The sequence below is a fragment of the Lepus europaeus genome, chromosome 18 (genome assembly GCF_033115175.1).
Source record: "Lepus europaeus isolate LE1 chromosome 18, mLepTim1.pri, whole genome shotgun sequence".
In the NCBI taxonomy this organism is placed as follows: domain Eukaryota; kingdom Metazoa; phylum Chordata; class Mammalia; order Lagomorpha; family Leporidae; genus Lepus; species Lepus europaeus.
This window is the reverse complement of record NC_084844.1, coordinates 56,223,922-56,241,426: the sequence shown is the minus strand read 5'-3', so window position 1 is coordinate 56,241,426 and position 17,505 is coordinate 56,223,922. Positions and strand designations below refer to the sequence as shown.

Below are 17,505 nucleotides of genomic sequence, written 5' to 3'. Positions count from 1 at the left end.
TTCTTCCTTCCCCCAGTGTGGTTGCCTCATGGGCATTCTTTTTCCTTTCCTTCCTCCCCTTCTACTCTTTCCATTTTGTTCTCCCTCCATGTCATTCACTCTTATGCCAACTCTCCCCATGTTGCACATAATTCTAAAATTGCTATTTCAATCCTTGACAATACAGCTAGGCTGACCTAGGTTGGCATATCACTTTTAATTAATTAATTAATTAATGAGAGAGAGAGAGAGAGAGAGGTTTCCCATCTGCTGGTTCACTCCCCAAATCCTGCAATAGCTGAGACTTGAAACTTGAAGCCAGGAGCTGGGAACTCAATCTAGGTCTTTGATGTTGGTGACAGGGACTCAAGTTTCTGGAGTCTATTGCCTCTCTGGGTGTACATTAACAAGAAACTGAAATTAGGAGAGAAGCGAGGACTCGAACCCAGGCACTGCAATATGGGATGCAGGAACCCGAAGTGGTGTCTTAACCACTGTGCCAAAAGTCTGCCACATGCCACAAGTGGGCATAGTTCTTACTGATACAAACTGACTAGATGTTTCTCTTGATTGTCCTGCTGTTATCTGACATTGGACTTTCTCAAAGTGAATGAACTTGCCATAAACTCTTCAACTCAGTTTCCTATTCTGGGCTCCCTGTTTCTGCCATTGTTGTAACCACCCCAGGACTCAGCTGACAACTTCTCCATACAAACAGTGAGTCATTAATTTCATCCTTCCCTTTTCAATCTCCTCTCTGATGATGATGGAACTCCCTTGAGATCAGTCATTTAAGTTCAAGCCCAATTTTTCTAAGATGGTCACTTGTAAGTCGGTCAACTTGTCTATTGTTAGCCTCTTTAAGATTCTGATTTTTATTATCACTTTTCAAAGTGAAATCTTACAGGATAAAAATGAAATCAAATCTTATAGAGTTGCTGACTGATAGTTTATATTCAAAAACTCATAGCTACCATCACCATCACCATCACCACTATTCTCTTATATGATACTAGTTATTATAATTGCCCCCAGTCAATGACTCTGCTCATATGGGGGGAATCACCTTTGGGCATTCTGAACAATGGCACCAGCATATCTGGACTATGTTCACTCTGAGGACCAAGCATCTTGACCCAGGGTTCTCTCCCCTCCCCCACCACCAAGAGAGTCTACCTTAAATTTTTTTATTGAGGTAAAGTAAACATGAAATTTACCATTTAACTATTTGTAAGTGTATGGTAAGAACATTGACAGTATACTACAGTCATCACCTCTACCTGTCTCTAGAACTTTTCCATCTTCCCACACTGAAATCCTGTATGCATTGGATAGTAGCTCCCCAGTGTCTCCCTCTTCACCATCCACTGGTGGCCACCAGTCTACTTTTTGTTTCTATGAATCTGCCATCGTCCAGGTGCCTCCAATACGTTGACTCATACAATATATGTCCCTTCGTGTCTGGCTTGTCTCACTTAGCATAATGTTTTCAAGGTGAGGTTGCCTCCTTTTATCTCCATGGATTTATGATTTGGGGAGTGGAGGGTGGGTGACCCACAGCTCTGGAGAGCATTATCCTGAGCTTGGCATCTTCTTCTAGGTGTATGGATGCCAAATTGAAACAAGCTCAATGAAATCTAAGCCTTTTTTAATCCAAGTGGAAAGACTAGAGGAACCTTTGGTATCAGGACCCAGAAAACATTTTATTTACTGGTGTTGACAGCTGGCAGTGATAAAGAGCCCTTCAAATAGCCCCAGTCCTACCTTCTCCCACCAATGATGAATGAGAATGAGGTGAGAGCGAGGACTGAGGGAGGGCCATCAGATTGGTTATAGGAATTTGGTTTATTTGGGGGAAAATGATAAGATCTTTTGGGGCAAAGAATGGGTAGGGCAGAAACCAGGTAAACAAGCGGAATTGCTAAAAATGGGGTGAGGAATTGTATTCACATGTTAGAGAAAGCTGAAGGGCCTGGTACTCTTCTTTATGGTTTTGTGGTGATACAGGATGCACAAACGTGCCAATTCTGAGGACTTCTTTGAAGCACACCAGGTTCAACGTAAAGTTCAACATCATTTCAGTGAGCTGAGATCCCTGTGGTCTGTGATGTGGAGTGAGCTACCAGCACACACTTATTTAACAAGGAGATGCTTCATGGCAGAAGCTTCCTAATCTGGGAATTCCACAGTAAAAAACAATACATTGTATAATGTATGAATAACATTGGGTTATCAACATTTTATCTCGTTCAATAAGTACTAAGATCCTTATTAAATAATACCCTTATTTAATAAAAAAGGAATGAATAAAAGCTTCTGGGGGCCGGCGCCGTGGCTCACTTGGTTAATCCTCTGACTGCGGTGCTGCCATCCCATATGGGCGCTGGGTTCTAGTCCCGATTGCTCCTCTTCCAGTCCAGCACTCTGCTGTGGCCGGGGAAGGCAGTGGAAGATGGCCTAAGTGCTTGAGCCCTGCACCTACATGGGAGACCAGGAAGAAGCCCCTGGCTCCTGGCTTTGGATTAGTGCAGCACTGGCCATAGCGGCCATTTGAGGGGGGTGAACCAACGGAAGGAAGACCTTTCTCTCTGTCTCTTTCACTGTCTAACTCTATCTGTCAAAAAAAAAAAAAAAGCTTATGAAAAAAACTCAATTTTCATCTACTACCATCATCATCTTCTCATGGTAAGGATATTTCAAAATTCAAAATATTAGAAGGGCATATATACTCTGAATGAATATGTACTCAGAAATGTGGAGGGGCCGGCGCTGTGGCTCACTTGGTTAATCCTCCGCCTGCAGTGTTGGCATCCCATATGGGCACCGGTTCTAGTCCTGGTTGCTCCTCTTCTGATCCAGCTCTCTGCTATGGCCTGGGAAAGCAGTAGAAGAAGGCCCAAGTCCTTGGGCCCCTGCACCCAAGTGGGAGACCAGGAAGAAGCACCTGGCTCCTGGCTTTGGATCGGCGCAGCTCTGGCCGTTGCGGCCATTTGGGGAGTGAACCAATGGATGGAAGACCTTTCTCTCTCTCTCTTCCTCTCATTGTCTGTAACTCTAGCTCTCAAATAAATAAATACAATCTTAAAAAAAAAAAAAGAAATGTGGAATGTGCTTCAACATAGGGAAATCCCCTTCTGTCATTCCTACCTTTCTCATTCTGCCAGAGATTGATAAAGTTCATCATGGAGGTGATCACTATGGTTTAGAACATTCTAGAAGCTAATATCAATCTCATGCCTACACTTTATGCTGAGCTAAGGTTTAAAACATTCTGGAAGGGTTAAAATGTTCTGGAGGCTTCCATCAATCTCACACCTACTCTCAGGGGTAAAGTGTGTCATTATCCTGCCTGCTATTCTATTCCACTGTCACAATACTTCATTTATGGAAACAAGGAATCAGAGACGTGGAAAAGTATCCAAAGCAGCCCAAGCTTCCACAGCCTGGGAAAGCTGTGCATGAGGCTGATGGGGTTTGTTTGCTCTGTGGGGTCTTCAACCACGGTTGCGTAAATTCTGTCACCCTTTGGAATCCTCCCCTTCTCCCCCTTCTCATTCTTGCACTCAGATGGCAAAGATGCTGTTAACGATATACTGCTCAATTTGTACACAAGAGAAAAATCATGTCATATCCTCTACCTTCAGGTCATCCAGGTTAGGTGGCAGTGGGCCTGGTTTGAGAGAAGAGACACCAGTTTGTCCAGAAAAGCTGTTCTTGACAGGGGACAGAGGGGTATTGCTCATTGGTGTTGAAGAAGAGCTTGGATTTCTGACCATCTGTTCGCTTGGTTCTCTAAAAAAACAAAGAAGCGCTTAAGATACAATCAAATATGTATGGGGTAACCTGCATTTATATCAGAGCACAGAGTAACTGCCTATAAGGATCAGGCCTGTAGTAAGTCAGCAGAAGAGGTCGGGGAAGGAAACACAACGGGACAGGCTACGTGGTGAACGGCAGGTGAACCTGGAGCTTCTTCGTGGGGAACCAACAGGGAGTGGTGGAGACTTTGGCATATGGGAGAGTGCTCATCCCCTATGACTGAGCCAAAACATTGTCTGGGGGTGGAGGTGGGAGAGGGGGGGAACTGGATCATACCCTTGTCCTGGGCTAGGGGCACTTGAGTGTGCCATTTTCCTAGAGGGGGGAGCTGAGGGCACACCCTGACCTGAGGACACTTGAGCGTGCTTTTGTCCTAGGGGTGGGGGTGTGGAGCTGGAGCATGTTCTATCCTGGGAATATTGGAGCATGACTTTGTCCTATAGGGGCTGGAGCTCAATTGCCTTCAGCGCTCAACCTGATTGCCAGCGTAGCCTTAGGATGAGCAAGAGACAGGCAAAGAAACCCACATCCCAACTTCACAGGTCAGGTTGTTGACCACTGAGAAGGTGACCCAGCACTGTGGTCATACAACCCTGGCTCAGTGGTCAATTTTGGAGGCTGTCATTCGGCTGTTTAACTCTGTGACTTCCCAAAGCAGAAGTGTCCTGGAATTGCTCACAATTCCAATATTTCCCTATTTTTACTTTTAGTTGACACATAATATTTGCAGGGTACCGAATGCTAATTTCACACACGTATACAATGTGTGGTGATCTACTACTCAGGATTGCTAATATTTTCATCTACCTAAACACTTATCTCTATGAGGGCACTTCATCAGGTACATGGGAAAGTGGAATTCAAGAGATGAGTTTCTTTTGGGGCAAAAATTTGAATTCCATACACAATCTTTTTCATAATATGCATTCTCTGAATTCTGAAGACTCCTCTTACATGTTGAAAACCTCTAGCCTCCTCTAGCTTTGATATATCAGAAATGGTTGTAGTTATCTTACTTGTGCTACAGAATGTGAGAACTAATTCCTCCCTAGGTGTTTCACAGTTCCTTTTGGAAGTGCTAATACTCTCCTTTTCCCCACAAGGCATGGATTGACTTCCTTCCTCCCAGCCTTATGGTCCTAAAGAGGCATATGCGTGATCTCTAAATGGACTCAGATCTCAAACTCAGCAATACAGGATTTGCTGGGTTCCTAGGGGCTGGGTCTGTGTGCCTTAGACAGAGAGAAGTCATGCCAACCTCTGCCCACAGTCACCCTCCCAGGCTCACCCACTTACTTGAGCTGGCCTTGGTGCAGTCCAGGGTAGCTGAATCGGTGTTGCTGCTGCTGCTGCTGGCTGAGGATCTGCAACTGTAGGAACAGCTGCTGTTGCTGGAGCAGCCTCGCGTAGGCCGAGTCCATGGGGGGAGGGGACTTCTCCGCCTTCTGGTCTGGGGGGATGTACTGGTGGTATTTGAGCTTCTTCACCTTTGGCTTGGGGTCCTTAGGCTTTTTGTGGCGGTTCTTACTATCTCCCAAGGACTTGGACTGCAAAGAGGATGGGGAAACAGCACGTGCGTTAGGTGGTGGATGATGATGGCTTGGCATCAAATGGTGAAGATGGACATTCTGGAATCCCACAAATACAATATAGCAAAGGTACAATGCGCAAAGAGTTCTAAGGTCAAGAACGCATCTCGTGAACCAATACACTGCAAGCACATGACCCTGGAAGGATGCTCCTTAGTGGAGGATCTTGATTCTTGGAAGTAGTTCTACGAGTAAGTCTGAATTCCAGTGAACGTAGTGTTTTAACTTAAAACCAACTGATTGCCCAAACAAAGGGTGCATTCCGGTCTTTAAAATTATTCCTAAAAAAGGTCTTTCATATAGATTCATGCTGTTATCTTTACTTAAGCACTTTATACCTTGACTTATTAAAGACATCACCTTATCATTGTCTTTGAAAATCCAGAACATGGGAAGCAGGTGTATGGTCCAGCAGTTAAGATGTCCCTGTTAGGGCTGGCATTACGGCACAGGGGGTGGTTAAGCTGCCACTTACATTGGCAGCATCCGCTACTGAGCAGCACCGTTTCAAGTCCCAGAGATACCACTTTCAATCCAGCATCCTGCTAATGCACTGGGGAAAGCAGTGAAAGATGGCCCAATGCTTGGGCCTCTGCATCCATGTGGGAGACTTGGATGAAGTGCAGGCTCCTGGCTTTGGCCTTGTTAAGCCTGGGCCATTGCAGCCATTTAGGGGGTGAGCCAGTGTATAGAAGATCTCTTTCTCTGTCTGTCTTTTCCTCTCTCTACTCCCTGCCCCATCACTCTGCCTTTCAAGTAAATAAATAAATAAACAAATAATTTTTAGAAAGATACCCCAGTCCCATATCAGAACACCTGGATTTGATCCCTGGGTCTGGCTCTGGACTTCAGTTTCCTGCTAATACAGACCGTGAGAAGCAATGGTGATGGCTCAAGTCATTGGGTTCCTGATACCCATATGGGTGATCTGGGTTGAGTTTTTGATTCTCGGCTTTAACCCCAGGCCACACTCAGCCATGTGAGCATTTGTGGAGTGAAATAGCAGATGTCTTTCTGTCTCTCTGCCTCTCAAATAAAATAAATAACTATTAAAAAAAAAACACTTAGAATATGTGCCTTTGTTACTTTTGGCCAAAAGTAAGGTGAATTCCTCACTACCTGTCCAGGTACCTCCCTCCCTCTGCCAGTTGCTATTTTAAGATTAGAAAGTGGGGGCCGGTGCTGTGGCACAGTGGGTTAATGCCCTGCCCTGAAGTGCCGGCATCCCATACGGGCGCCGCTGGTTCTAGTCCCTGCTGCTCCACTTCCAACCCAGCTCTCTGCTGTGGCCTGGGAAAGCAGTAGAAGATGGCCCAAGTCCTCGGGCCCCTGCACCCACATGGGAGACTTGGAGGAAGCTCCTGGCTCCTGGCTTTGGATCGGCGCAGTTCCGGCCGTTGCGGCCATCTGGGGAGTGAACCAGCGGATGGAAGACCTCTCTCTCTCTCTTTCTCTCTCTCTCTCTCTCTGCCTCTCCTCTCTTGGTGTAACTGACTTTCAAATAAATAAATAAATAAATATTTAAAAAAAGATTAGAAAGTGGCATCCTCTGAAGTAATGACACTTGACTTATTTAAAGAAACTGGAGAGCACGATTTGGACACATTGAAGAGATGTAGAGGTATGTACTCAGAAGTTAAGACAAATTTTTGAACATGGTGTAGTCACTTAGACATGCTATATCTAGTTACATCACCTTCAAGCTGGGGGAAATATTCTCTACTTTCCATCTCGGTGATTAATATAAAGACTATAAAAGATAACCTTAATATCATGTATGCTCAGTAACATGTGTAATTATGTCTACAATCTGCTTCTGAAATAAAAAGGCCTTTAAATTTTAGGAAAAATATGTCTATATTGGTATCAGTTTTAAAAATGCATTTTTACACCTTGATTTTAGAAGGCTGAAAGTTGGAATATGGATATCATGACCGGGTTATTCTTGAGGACACAGCGGGAAAATTGGAGGGAAACTGTGTTACCAGCAGTGTCCAGGAGAGGGGGCTCCTGAATAGCTGGCAGGCATCTCCTGACTTGGCCGTTTATCCATTCTCCCCACAAAATATGCATCTGAGTACAACCTTATCCAAAGGAGTCTACAGCCTGCCTTTCTCTGACTCAGCGCATCCCACTGTCGAATGCTCTTTTGTTTTCAACGAGACTTGTTCCTGGAGACTATGAATAATGAGCACAAGTATTTCTGTGAGCTCAATGCTCTATTTCTCCCCGCTCATTGACCTGTTGGTTAACGCATCAGCCTCTTCTACATGCAGAGCTTCTGCAGGGCTCAGCTCCTGCCTTGCTGGGCTCTGCTGCTGTTTGCACCTCGTCCCAGGGTTTGCCTTGTCTGAGAGGATGGGAGATGCCGTCTTGGGTCTCCCAGCTCAGTCAGAGTGGAGAGGTTTGAGGGGTTTTTCTTTCTGTGTTACCTTTGCACAGGTACCACGAGGTTCCAGATGGTACTGGAATCAGACCATTTTCTCTAGATACGATGAGACAAAGACCACTGAAACCATGGAAACGAAGTCAGATTATTTGGGTGTCCCCAATTTTGAAATTCATATATACAAGGGGTCTTCCGAAAGTTCATGTAAAAATGCATATTATGAAAAACCATGCATGGGTTTCAAAAGTTCTTGCACCCAAACAAGCTTCTCTTTGAATTCCATTTCCCCACACATTTTTGAAGTCCCCTCATTTGTACACTGGGAGTAGAACCACTGGGTCACGTGGTAATTTTCTATGGAGATTATTGAGGAACTGCCAAACTGTTTCCCACGATGCTACATTGCCATCAGCAGGGTAAGAAGCTTCCAGTTTCCCCACACTCTCAGCAATGCTTGCTGTTTTCCCTATTTGTGATGGAAGTCACCCTACTGGATGTGAAAGGGCGTTGCCCTGTGGTTTTGGTTTGCATTTCCCCAATGATAACTGACGACCCTGAGAATCTTTTTGTGTGCCAGGCAACATGTGTGTATTTTGGGGGATAAGCAAACCCTTTGGGGGCAGATTGTTCTGACCTGCAGAAGACAACATTTGAGCCTGATAAACCAACTGGACTATAGCCTCCTTGAGGGCAGGATCATGTCTTATTCTGCCCTTACAGACACCCTATCAGAGATGGCACAGTGCCTTTCTTTTCTTCTTTCTTTCTTTCTTTCTTTCTTTCTTTCTTTCTTTCTTTCTTTCTTTGACAGGCAGAGTGGATAGTGAGAGAGAGAGAGAGAGACAGAGAGAAAGGTCTTCCTTTTTGCCGTTGGTTCACCCTCCAATGGCCGCTGCGGCCGGCGCATCGCGCTGATCCAAAGCCAGGAGCCAGGTGCTTCTCCTGGTCTCCCATGCGGACAAGGCATGTTCGCTGTCTCACAGGGTGTGCTTATGCATTCTCTCACTGGTCTCAGGAGAATCTTACAAAGCCAGGCAAGTTGCTCTCCCCTAGCTCTGTGGCCTCCTTCTTTGAGGAGTCCTCTATCAGGCTCTTAACTGAGAGGCGATGGATATTTAACAACTGAGATGCACAGGCACTGGCCAATCTGTCAGAAGGCATGATGACTCTTCTACATGCAGGTACTGGAATCAGCCTCACAATCAGTCTCACTCTTCACTGAACACGATCTGTTGTTTCTCGGGGATCCTGTCACACTTCCTTAGTACAGTAAGGTTGATGATTTGGCCAATTTGAGTTCTGCAAAAATTTAAATACTGTGTGATGGGAATATTAATAAGATGTCTCTTTATATCTATCTAACACTGGAAGCAATGGAAAGTCATCCCTGTCTCCTTCCCTGGCCACACCCAACATTCATCAGTAGTCATCTGATCTCAAAGCTGTTGAGTTGAGTGTACTATCTGGGTTTAAGCTATTGTGGTTTGTGGGGGTGGGGGGCGGAGGGGTAGGGAGCTTTACTAGGAAACTGAAATGTTTAGCATTCATTTAGACATGCGGCTGCTATTTTATCATTGATTCTTAATTTGACTTGCACTCCTTTTATATATTTATTTTTCAATCCCTTAAGAGTCATCCCGGTGTCCATTAGGTGGTTGAACTAGAGCTGAGAAAACATGCTCCCAAACCAATTACAAGTTAGGGAGGATTAAATTGTTATGAAGGGGGTTGGCGCTGTGGCAAAGTGTTGCTGCCTGTAGTGCTGGCATCCCATGTGAGCGCCGGTTCAAGTCCCAGCTGCTCCATTTCTGATCCAGCTCTCTACCATGGCCTGGGAAGGCAGTAGAAGATGGCTCAAGTCCTAGACCTTGGGCACCTGCACCTGTGTTGGAGACCCAGAAGAAGCTCCTGGCTCCTGGCTTAGGATCAGCACAGCTCTGGCTGTTGCGGCCATCTGGGGAGTGAACTAGCAGATGAAAGACCTCTCTCTCTGCCTCTGCCTTTCTGTAACTCTGCCTTTCAAGTAAATAAATAAATCTTTAAAAAAATTGTTATGAAGAAGACCAAATGCCTACCAAGGAGCTAAGTGAGAAGAAAGTACCCTGAACTGATAAAATTACATAAAATTATACTGCAATCATTACAGTTGTCTGTCTACTATGAATGAACCTCCTTCCTGTAGATTTAACTTGGATTTTACATTATGCAAGGTCTTCAGTGAGCTTCCCTGGCATACAGTCCAATTGCCCCATACCTATCTTATACCACTTACAAGTCCTGTGTGCCTTTCAGTCAGCTGTGTCTGCCTTGAGGGTGCACTCTTGGAATTTGTTAAGTCAAGAACATGCAGGCTGAATCACGATCCCAAAGACATCCAAACCTTCAGACTTTCCCACTTAGAGAAGATGTACACCCATGGTGATTCCCCACCCCTGTTTTGCAACTTTTCCCAGGGAGTGAAGCCATGTGTGTATCCAGGTGTCTCTCCCCATGTCACCAGACCTAACTCAGAGCCCTCTGCTGTGAGCTGGTTCTGAGCTGTGCCCGGGCACGGTCCATACCTTTACAGCAGTGTGTACAGGGATGGGAGCGCTGAGGGAGCCAAGGCCCTGCTTCCCCGGGTCTGAGTGGTTGCTGGGCTGCGAGGTGGAGTCATTCTTGTCATTGTCTGAGCCAGAAGCAAGATCCTGAAATCCAAATTTTCACATTATTAGGATATAAGAATGAAAGTGTGGCAGGCATTGCGGTGCAGTGGGTTAAGCCATTGCTTGGGATGCCTGCGTCCCCTATAAGAGTCCTGGCTACTCCACTCCACTTCCAATCCAGCTTCCTGCAAATGCATCCTGGAGGTAGCAGATGATGGCTCAAGTCTTGGACAGTACCACACATATGGGAGACCCCGAAGGAATTCCTGGCTCCCTCTGGCTTCTGCCTGGCTTAGCCCTGGCTGTTGCAGCCATTTTGGGGAGTGAACCAGCAGATGGAAGATCTCTGACTCTGCCTTTCAAATAAATAAAATACGTAAACAAACATTTAAATAATAGTTGAGTGACTTATTAATGTCAAAGCAGAGCCCCCTACACTCTGCTGCTCCGTATCCAAGCAAATATCAAATTTTACCCTCCCCCGAGAAGTAGGGGTTATATGTTCATATATAATTGGGCATCCAATTAGGGATACTTCTGAGAGAGAAAGGAGATCTTCTTAATAATGATTCCAGAATGTAGGTGTGAAACTGACAGGTTCTAATCCAACTGGGGCATCTGATCAGCCCATGTGAGGGCTCCCCATCTGTGGCAAGGTACACCTGCTACGCTTGATAATGGGATTGAACAAGAAAGGAAGAGTGAATGTCGGAATTTGGTGGACAGTAGGACAACAAGGCAGAAGAAAAAGATGCCAGCAGATGGAGGGAAACTGTATGTGTATGTGTGCACACTCATGAAGGTTATGTGTGAATATATGTATGTCTAAATATGTATGTGTATTGTGTATATATGGATGAGTAAGTACATGTGTGTATATATATGTGTGTGTGAATATGTCTAAGTGTGTACATGCATGTGTATGTGTGCAGGATATATAAGTATGTGTATATATAGATGTATGCATGTCTCTGTGCATATGTGTGTGTATGTGTGTGTATACACATGTGGCGTGTGTGTGTGCGTGCAGTCATGACAAATTTTTATGAGAGGCATGTTTCTGTCAGCACAGGACTCAACAAAAGGGATAATTATGTTCTCTTCCTCTCCTACATTCTTCATTTTTAAAGATTTAATTTTTATGGGGCTGGCACTGTGGCGCAGTAGGTTAATCCTCCGCCTGCATCGCCGGCATCCCATATGGGTGCCGGTTCTAGTCCTGGCTGCCCCTCTTCCAATCCAGTTCTCTGCTATGGCCTGGGAAAGCAGTACAAGATGGCCCAAGTCCTTGGATCCCTGCAACCACATGGGGGATTGGGAAGAAGCACTTGGCTCCTGGCTTGGGATTGGCCCAGCTCTGGCCGTTGCTGCCATTTGGGGAGTGAACCAATGGATGGGAGACCTTTCTCTGTCTCTCCTTCTCACTGTCTGTAACTCTATCTCTAAATAAATAAATAAAATCTTTAAAAAATTTAAAAAAAGATTTCATTTTTATTTATTTGAAAGGCAGAGTGACAGAGACAGAAGGAGAGGCAGAAAGAGATCTTCTCTCTACTGCTTTTCACTCTCCAAATTGCTGCTACAGTCTGGGCTGGGCCAGGCCTCAGGCAGGAGCCAGAAATTCCATCCTGGTCCGCTACATGGGTGCAGGGGCCCCAATGTTTTGCAGGGGCCATTTTAAGCTGCCTTCCCAGGATACTGCTGGAAGCAGAGCAGCCAGGATTGACACCGTGCTCATACAGGCTGCTGGTGTCGCAGGTGGTGGCTTAACCCACTGCTCCACAAACGGGCAGTCCCCTCTCCTATTATCTTATGCTGGGAATTTTTTTTTTTTTTTTTGACAGGCAGAGTGGACAGTGAGAGAGAGAGACAGAGAGAAAGGTCTTCCTTTGCTGTTGGTTCACCCTCCAATGGCCGCTGTGGCCGGCGCGCTGTGGCCAGCACACCGCGCTGATCCGATGGCAGGAGCCAGGAGCTTCTCCTGGTCTCCCATGCTGGTGCAGGGCCCAAGCACTTGGGCCATCCTCCACTGCCTTCCCGGGCCATAGCAGAGAGCTGGCCTGGAAGAGGGGCAACCGGGACAGAATCCGGCGCCCTGACCGGGACTAGAACCTGGTGTGCCGGCGCTGCAAAGCGGAGGATTAGCCTGTTGAGCCGCGGCGCCGGCCTTTATGCTGGGACTTTTGACACAAAGTCAAAAAGGTGGAGGCTTAACTGCTGCTGTTATGGGCATTTGGGGAGTGAAACCAGTGGATGGAAGATCTCTGTCTCTTTGTCTTTCAAAAAAAAAAAAAAAAAGATAGGGCTGCTTAAGATCGGTCACTAGGGGATCAGAACTGACGGCTCTGCTCAGTTCTTCCCTGAGCTGAAGACCCGTGGGACTCTCAGAGACTCAGCACCCTCCTCTGCCCAACATCACTGTGGAGAGAAAACGACATAAACAATGTCTGCGTGGCGCCCCGCACTGCTCAGTGCTGCTTCCCTCCGTCCCCTCTCCTGGGGTTAACAGAAAAGAACTTGTCTTCTTCTCCAGCCATTCTTAAATCAGCAGCTGAGGAATTTACTGTCAGAATAATCCGTACAAATGGTCTGAGATACCGTTTGATGTTATCAGGGCAGCTTGGCAGTCAAGGCGAGCAGCGGGCGTGCAGGGTAGGAAGAATGCTTTGATTATGAACTCTTGCCCAATAAATGGGTGTATTTTTTTGCTCTTTTTTTTCCCCTCCTCCCTCTTCCCTCTCCTTCCACATGTTTTCCTTGGTAGCTTTAGGTTTGCTCTGATGGAGTAAAGACGAAGTGACAAGGACCGGTCATTACCACGGTCTTGGGAAACAGGGCCCTGGATGATAATGTAGGCGACCTGTCCCTGTTGTATGTGCGATGCAGTTTTTAAATGCAGATTGGGCATCTGTATGCAAAACTCCAGAATCCAAAATCAGAAACTTCCTGAGTGCCAATGGGATGGCAAGAGTGGAAAATTTCACACCATGAAACTTTGCACAAAGTTGTTAAAAGATACTGTCCAATAAGTATTACCTCCAGGCCATGTGTGTAAGGTGTGGATGAAACATGGATGAATTTTGTGCGCAGGTTTGGGTCTCCTCCCCAAGATGTCTCATTGTGTGTATTCACACGCAAAATCTTCCAAAGTGTGAAATTGGGACACACGTCCAGTCCCACGCATTTTGAAGGAAAGATGCTCAACCTCTGTGTCTAATTTCAGTCTGGTGCATAGTCCCTGAAGGTCTGAGAGGAGGAGATTCTTTTTTTTTTTTTTTTTTTTTGAGCGATTTTATTTACTTATTTGAGAGAGTCACAGACAGAAAGATCTTCCTTCTTTCTGCTGGTTCATTCCCCAGATGGCCGCAACGGCCAGAGCTGGGCCGATCAGAAGCCAGGAGCTTCTTCTGGGTCTCCCATGTGGGTGCAGGGGCCCAAGCACTTGGGCCATCTTCTCCTGCTTTCCCAGACCACAGCAGGGAGCTGGATTGGAGGTGGAGTGGATGGGACTAGAACCGGCACTCATATGAGATGCCCATGCTGCAGGCTGGGGCTTTAACCTGCTGCACCACTGTTCTGGCCCCAGAGACTCCTTCTAACAGGAAGGGTAAGATTGGCTGGTTTTTCCAGAGATGGTCCACAGCAGAGCCAGGTGCATCTCACTCCCACACTAGGACAGCTCCTTCTCCCTCCTGTGTGGACCACCATGCACACATCCTCCTGGGGCCTACATGATCACCATCACATGAGGCCAAAGGTAATCCCCATCAAGCCTGCATGGGGCTTTTAAAGGTGGACTCTCCAGGGTTGCTTACATGGACGGTGATCCCTGAGGTCACTCTTTTACTCAGCCTCTGCTGGAATCGACATCGATTCCACCTGGAGTGGACGTTGACCTCAAATGTCAAGGTTGTCAAGTGCCCAGGACTACCCCTGGCCCAGAGTGTGCATCCTAGAAGTAGCTACTGTTAATAATAATCATTATTCTTTTTATGTACTGATGAGAGAGAGAGAGAGAGAGAAAGAGAGAGAGAGAGAATCTTCCATCCACTGGTTAGCTTCTCAAATGCCTGTGATGGACAGGGCTGGGCCAGGACAAAGCCAAGGGCCAGGAACTCAAACCAGGTCTCCCACATGGGTAGTAGAGACTCAAGAAGTTGAATCTGCTGCCTCCCAGGGCTGGATGCTGAAGCCAGGAGCCAGAGCTGGGACTCAAACGAGGGTGACCTAATTAGTGTCTCAAGTGTGGCCTCTCACTATTCTTTGCAAATGTGTTTTAAGTATGTTTTCAATACATACACACACACATAATCTCATTCTTGTGGGTCTGTAGCTTGATCTTGACCCAGGTGAGTGCCATGGTTGAGCTGGGGCTGCAATTTGGCTTTGTTGTGTGGCTCAGCAGGTAGAAACCTGCAAGTGCTACATTCCACCTGAGTCTCCACAGGGACTCCTCATTGTGTGGACTTTGAAATCAGTCCTGCTCCGGGACTTTCTAGCTGGGAGATTGTTGGTGAGTCATTGAATCTCATTGAGCCTCAGTGACCTTGCCCGTGAACGTGGAGAGCGAAGTTGTTTAGTCTGCATAATAGATGCTCTAAAGAAAATCCCAAGGTACAGTCCTGGGGATTCTCTGACTGTGTTTTCTGGAGGCCTTGGTCACTCGCTTTGGGTCCTCAGCTGAACAGGGTGACAGAGGGTCCCACAGTGAAGCCCCTACCATCAGGGACACTTCAGGGGTCTCCCAGGAAACTGGCCGTGCCATGTTGATTTCAAGACTGAAGACAGGACACCTGCAGGTGCAGTTGGCTTACCTGGATCGCCCCCGGAGGGCCGGCCAAAGGGGTCTCTGAGGTCTTAGTGTCAGGTGGGGACCCTGCTGAGCCCTGGGCATCTTCACTTCGAGTCTGATCCGGAGAAAGCCCATCACTGCTGCTGTCCTCTTCAAAGGCAAACGCATCTGCTGATGTGGAGAAGCTCACCTGGTTACCTGCGGGAGGGAAACCCCGACATTCGGGTCAGCGGCTGTGGAGCACCCAAGGGCTCTTAGGATGCTTTGGTGCACTATTGCTGTGAGAAGCACACCTCTCTCTGCCCCGATTTTCTCTGAGTTCAGGTAAGAGGGAAGATCCATTTTAAATCATTGGGTTTCCCAAATGGGAATGTGTGCTTACAGAAGCGGGCTGTAGGCCCATCATTATTTGTTAAACTTTGCTATCAGTTTTATGCATTTCTTACAGGAACCCATACTTCTGGGAAATGGAACGGGGAGGTGGGGAAAGAAAAAGGGTTGAAGGCCGGCACCGCGGCTCAATAGGCTAATCCTCCACCTGCGGCACCGGCACCCTGGGTTCTAGTCCCGGTCAGGACGCCGGATTCTGTCCCGGTTGCCCCTCTTCCAGGCCAGCTCTCTGCCATGGCCCAGGAGTGCAGTGGAGGATGGCCCAAGTGATTGGGCCCTGCACCCGCATGGGAGACCAGGAGAAGCACCTGGCTCCTGGCTTTGGATCAGCGTGCCGGCCGCGGCAGCCACTGGAGGGTAAACCAACGGCAAAAGGAAGACCTTTCTGTCTCTCTCACTGTCCACTCTGCTTGTCAAAAAAAAAAAAAAAAAAAAAAGGATGAGGAGGGACAATGAGATCAAAGGAGAACGCCCCATCTCTCTTAGTTCTAACAGCTAGAGAGAGCCGAGATGACAACACGCCATTTGCAGCATCTCCAAACAGAAAGCAGAGCACACATCACAAACTGTTTAGCAAACTTCGCTCATAAGGATAAGTTAGGACAGCTTCTCAGTTTAAATTAGCTAATGTCACCCCAGTGTCCCACTGAGCAATTCAACTAATGCATAACTGTTTATGAAAGCCATAAATGCGTCTTGGAAACTTTAACTTGATCCTTATTGTTTTATTGTTTGGATTTTCTTCTGAGTCCTCCTATCTTTGTGTCTGTCTTGGAAATCCTCAATGGCTCACACATGTGGACAGTATGGTATTTGTAAGGGTGCAGATTTAAATTAGCTTGGGGACAAGGATTGTCAGACCAGATAGGACTATCACGACATCCTTGTATGTCCCTTACATTTTTTTTTATTGCCAAATTTCTTCTGGTTTATTATCCAGCTGCACAGTACACAATGTTCTAAGCCACAGAGCGCTCCTGACCCAATTTCAAGCACTGCTCTTTGAAAGGAATGTAGGTATTATCAGGAAGTTTTCCAGTCCGGTATTCTGCAATCACACTGACAAGCACTGTTAACTCTTGCTTCGTGGAGATAAGAGAAAGGAGCGCTCGGTGTGGAGAATGGGAGGGCCACGAGGAGCTGGAAGTAATGGAACAAACGCAGCTTTGGGCTTGTCATCACCATGCCTGCTGGCATCTGTCACAGACCCCTCACGCAGACATCCAAGTGTCAAATCAGGAAAGGGGCCAGGCAAGGACAGAGTAAGTGGAAACTCCAGTTGCTGGCCCAAGGGGCGGCCCACTAACCTGGACCGGCTTGGAAATCAGCACTTCTGCTCCACAGGTCATTGGTCAAAGTCATCGCTGCTTTGCTATGATTATAAATGCACTAAAGGCTCCTCATAAATAATCATACCAACGAAAACACTTAACATACAACATCCACCTCCTCCTAATGCTTTGTGGTCTCTTCCAGATGTAACTCTCTGCATATAATGAGACATGCACTGTTCTGAAACTTGCTTTCTGTTTCTCTTCACTCCGCAGTGTTTACTGGAGATCTTTCCAGGTGACAGGTTAGAGATCATTTTTTTAACAGCTGCACGTATCCCATTCTATGGATGGGAACTTTGTTTTAAATTTCTCCTTGCACAGTTTTAACTATAAAAAATCAAAATAATAGAAGAGTATAGAGAGTAATATAAAATAGCTATTTACCTAAAACCTGTTAACAGTTTCTCATAGTTGTGTCATAGTAAACTTTTTTTTTTTTCTAATGGGATGGTTTCAATGGGTTTTTGCCAACTTTTTCTTTGATATCAGGGTCTACTTCTCCTTACCTCTGATCCCAAGTGCTACTCTCTCTATTTTAAGAGTCTATTAGCATATTCTCTTCCTTTTT

The 17,505-nt window shown here is 46.4% G+C and overlaps 1 protein-coding gene across 4 annotated transcripts in view; it reads right to left on the bottom strand.

The window, feature by feature from the left end:
• The window catches only part of MYOCD (myocardin), a 108,622-nt gene that overhangs the window by 21,212 nt on the left and 69,905 nt on the right, over positions 1-17,505 (bottom strand). For all 4 annotated transcript variants that reach the window (XM_062216697.1, XM_062216700.1, XM_062216699.1 and 1 more), the window contains 4 exons: positions 15,236-15,411; positions 10,338-10,463; positions 5,095-5,345; positions 3,618-3,771 (listed from right to left, as the gene is read on the bottom strand). In XM_062216697.1, coding sequence (XP_062072681.1) covers positions 3,618-3,771; positions 5,095-5,345; positions 10,338-10,463; positions 15,236-15,411 — 707 coding nt within the window. The remainder of the gene's footprint in view (positions 1-3,617; positions 3,772-5,094; positions 5,346-10,337; positions 10,464-15,235; positions 15,412-17,505) is intronic.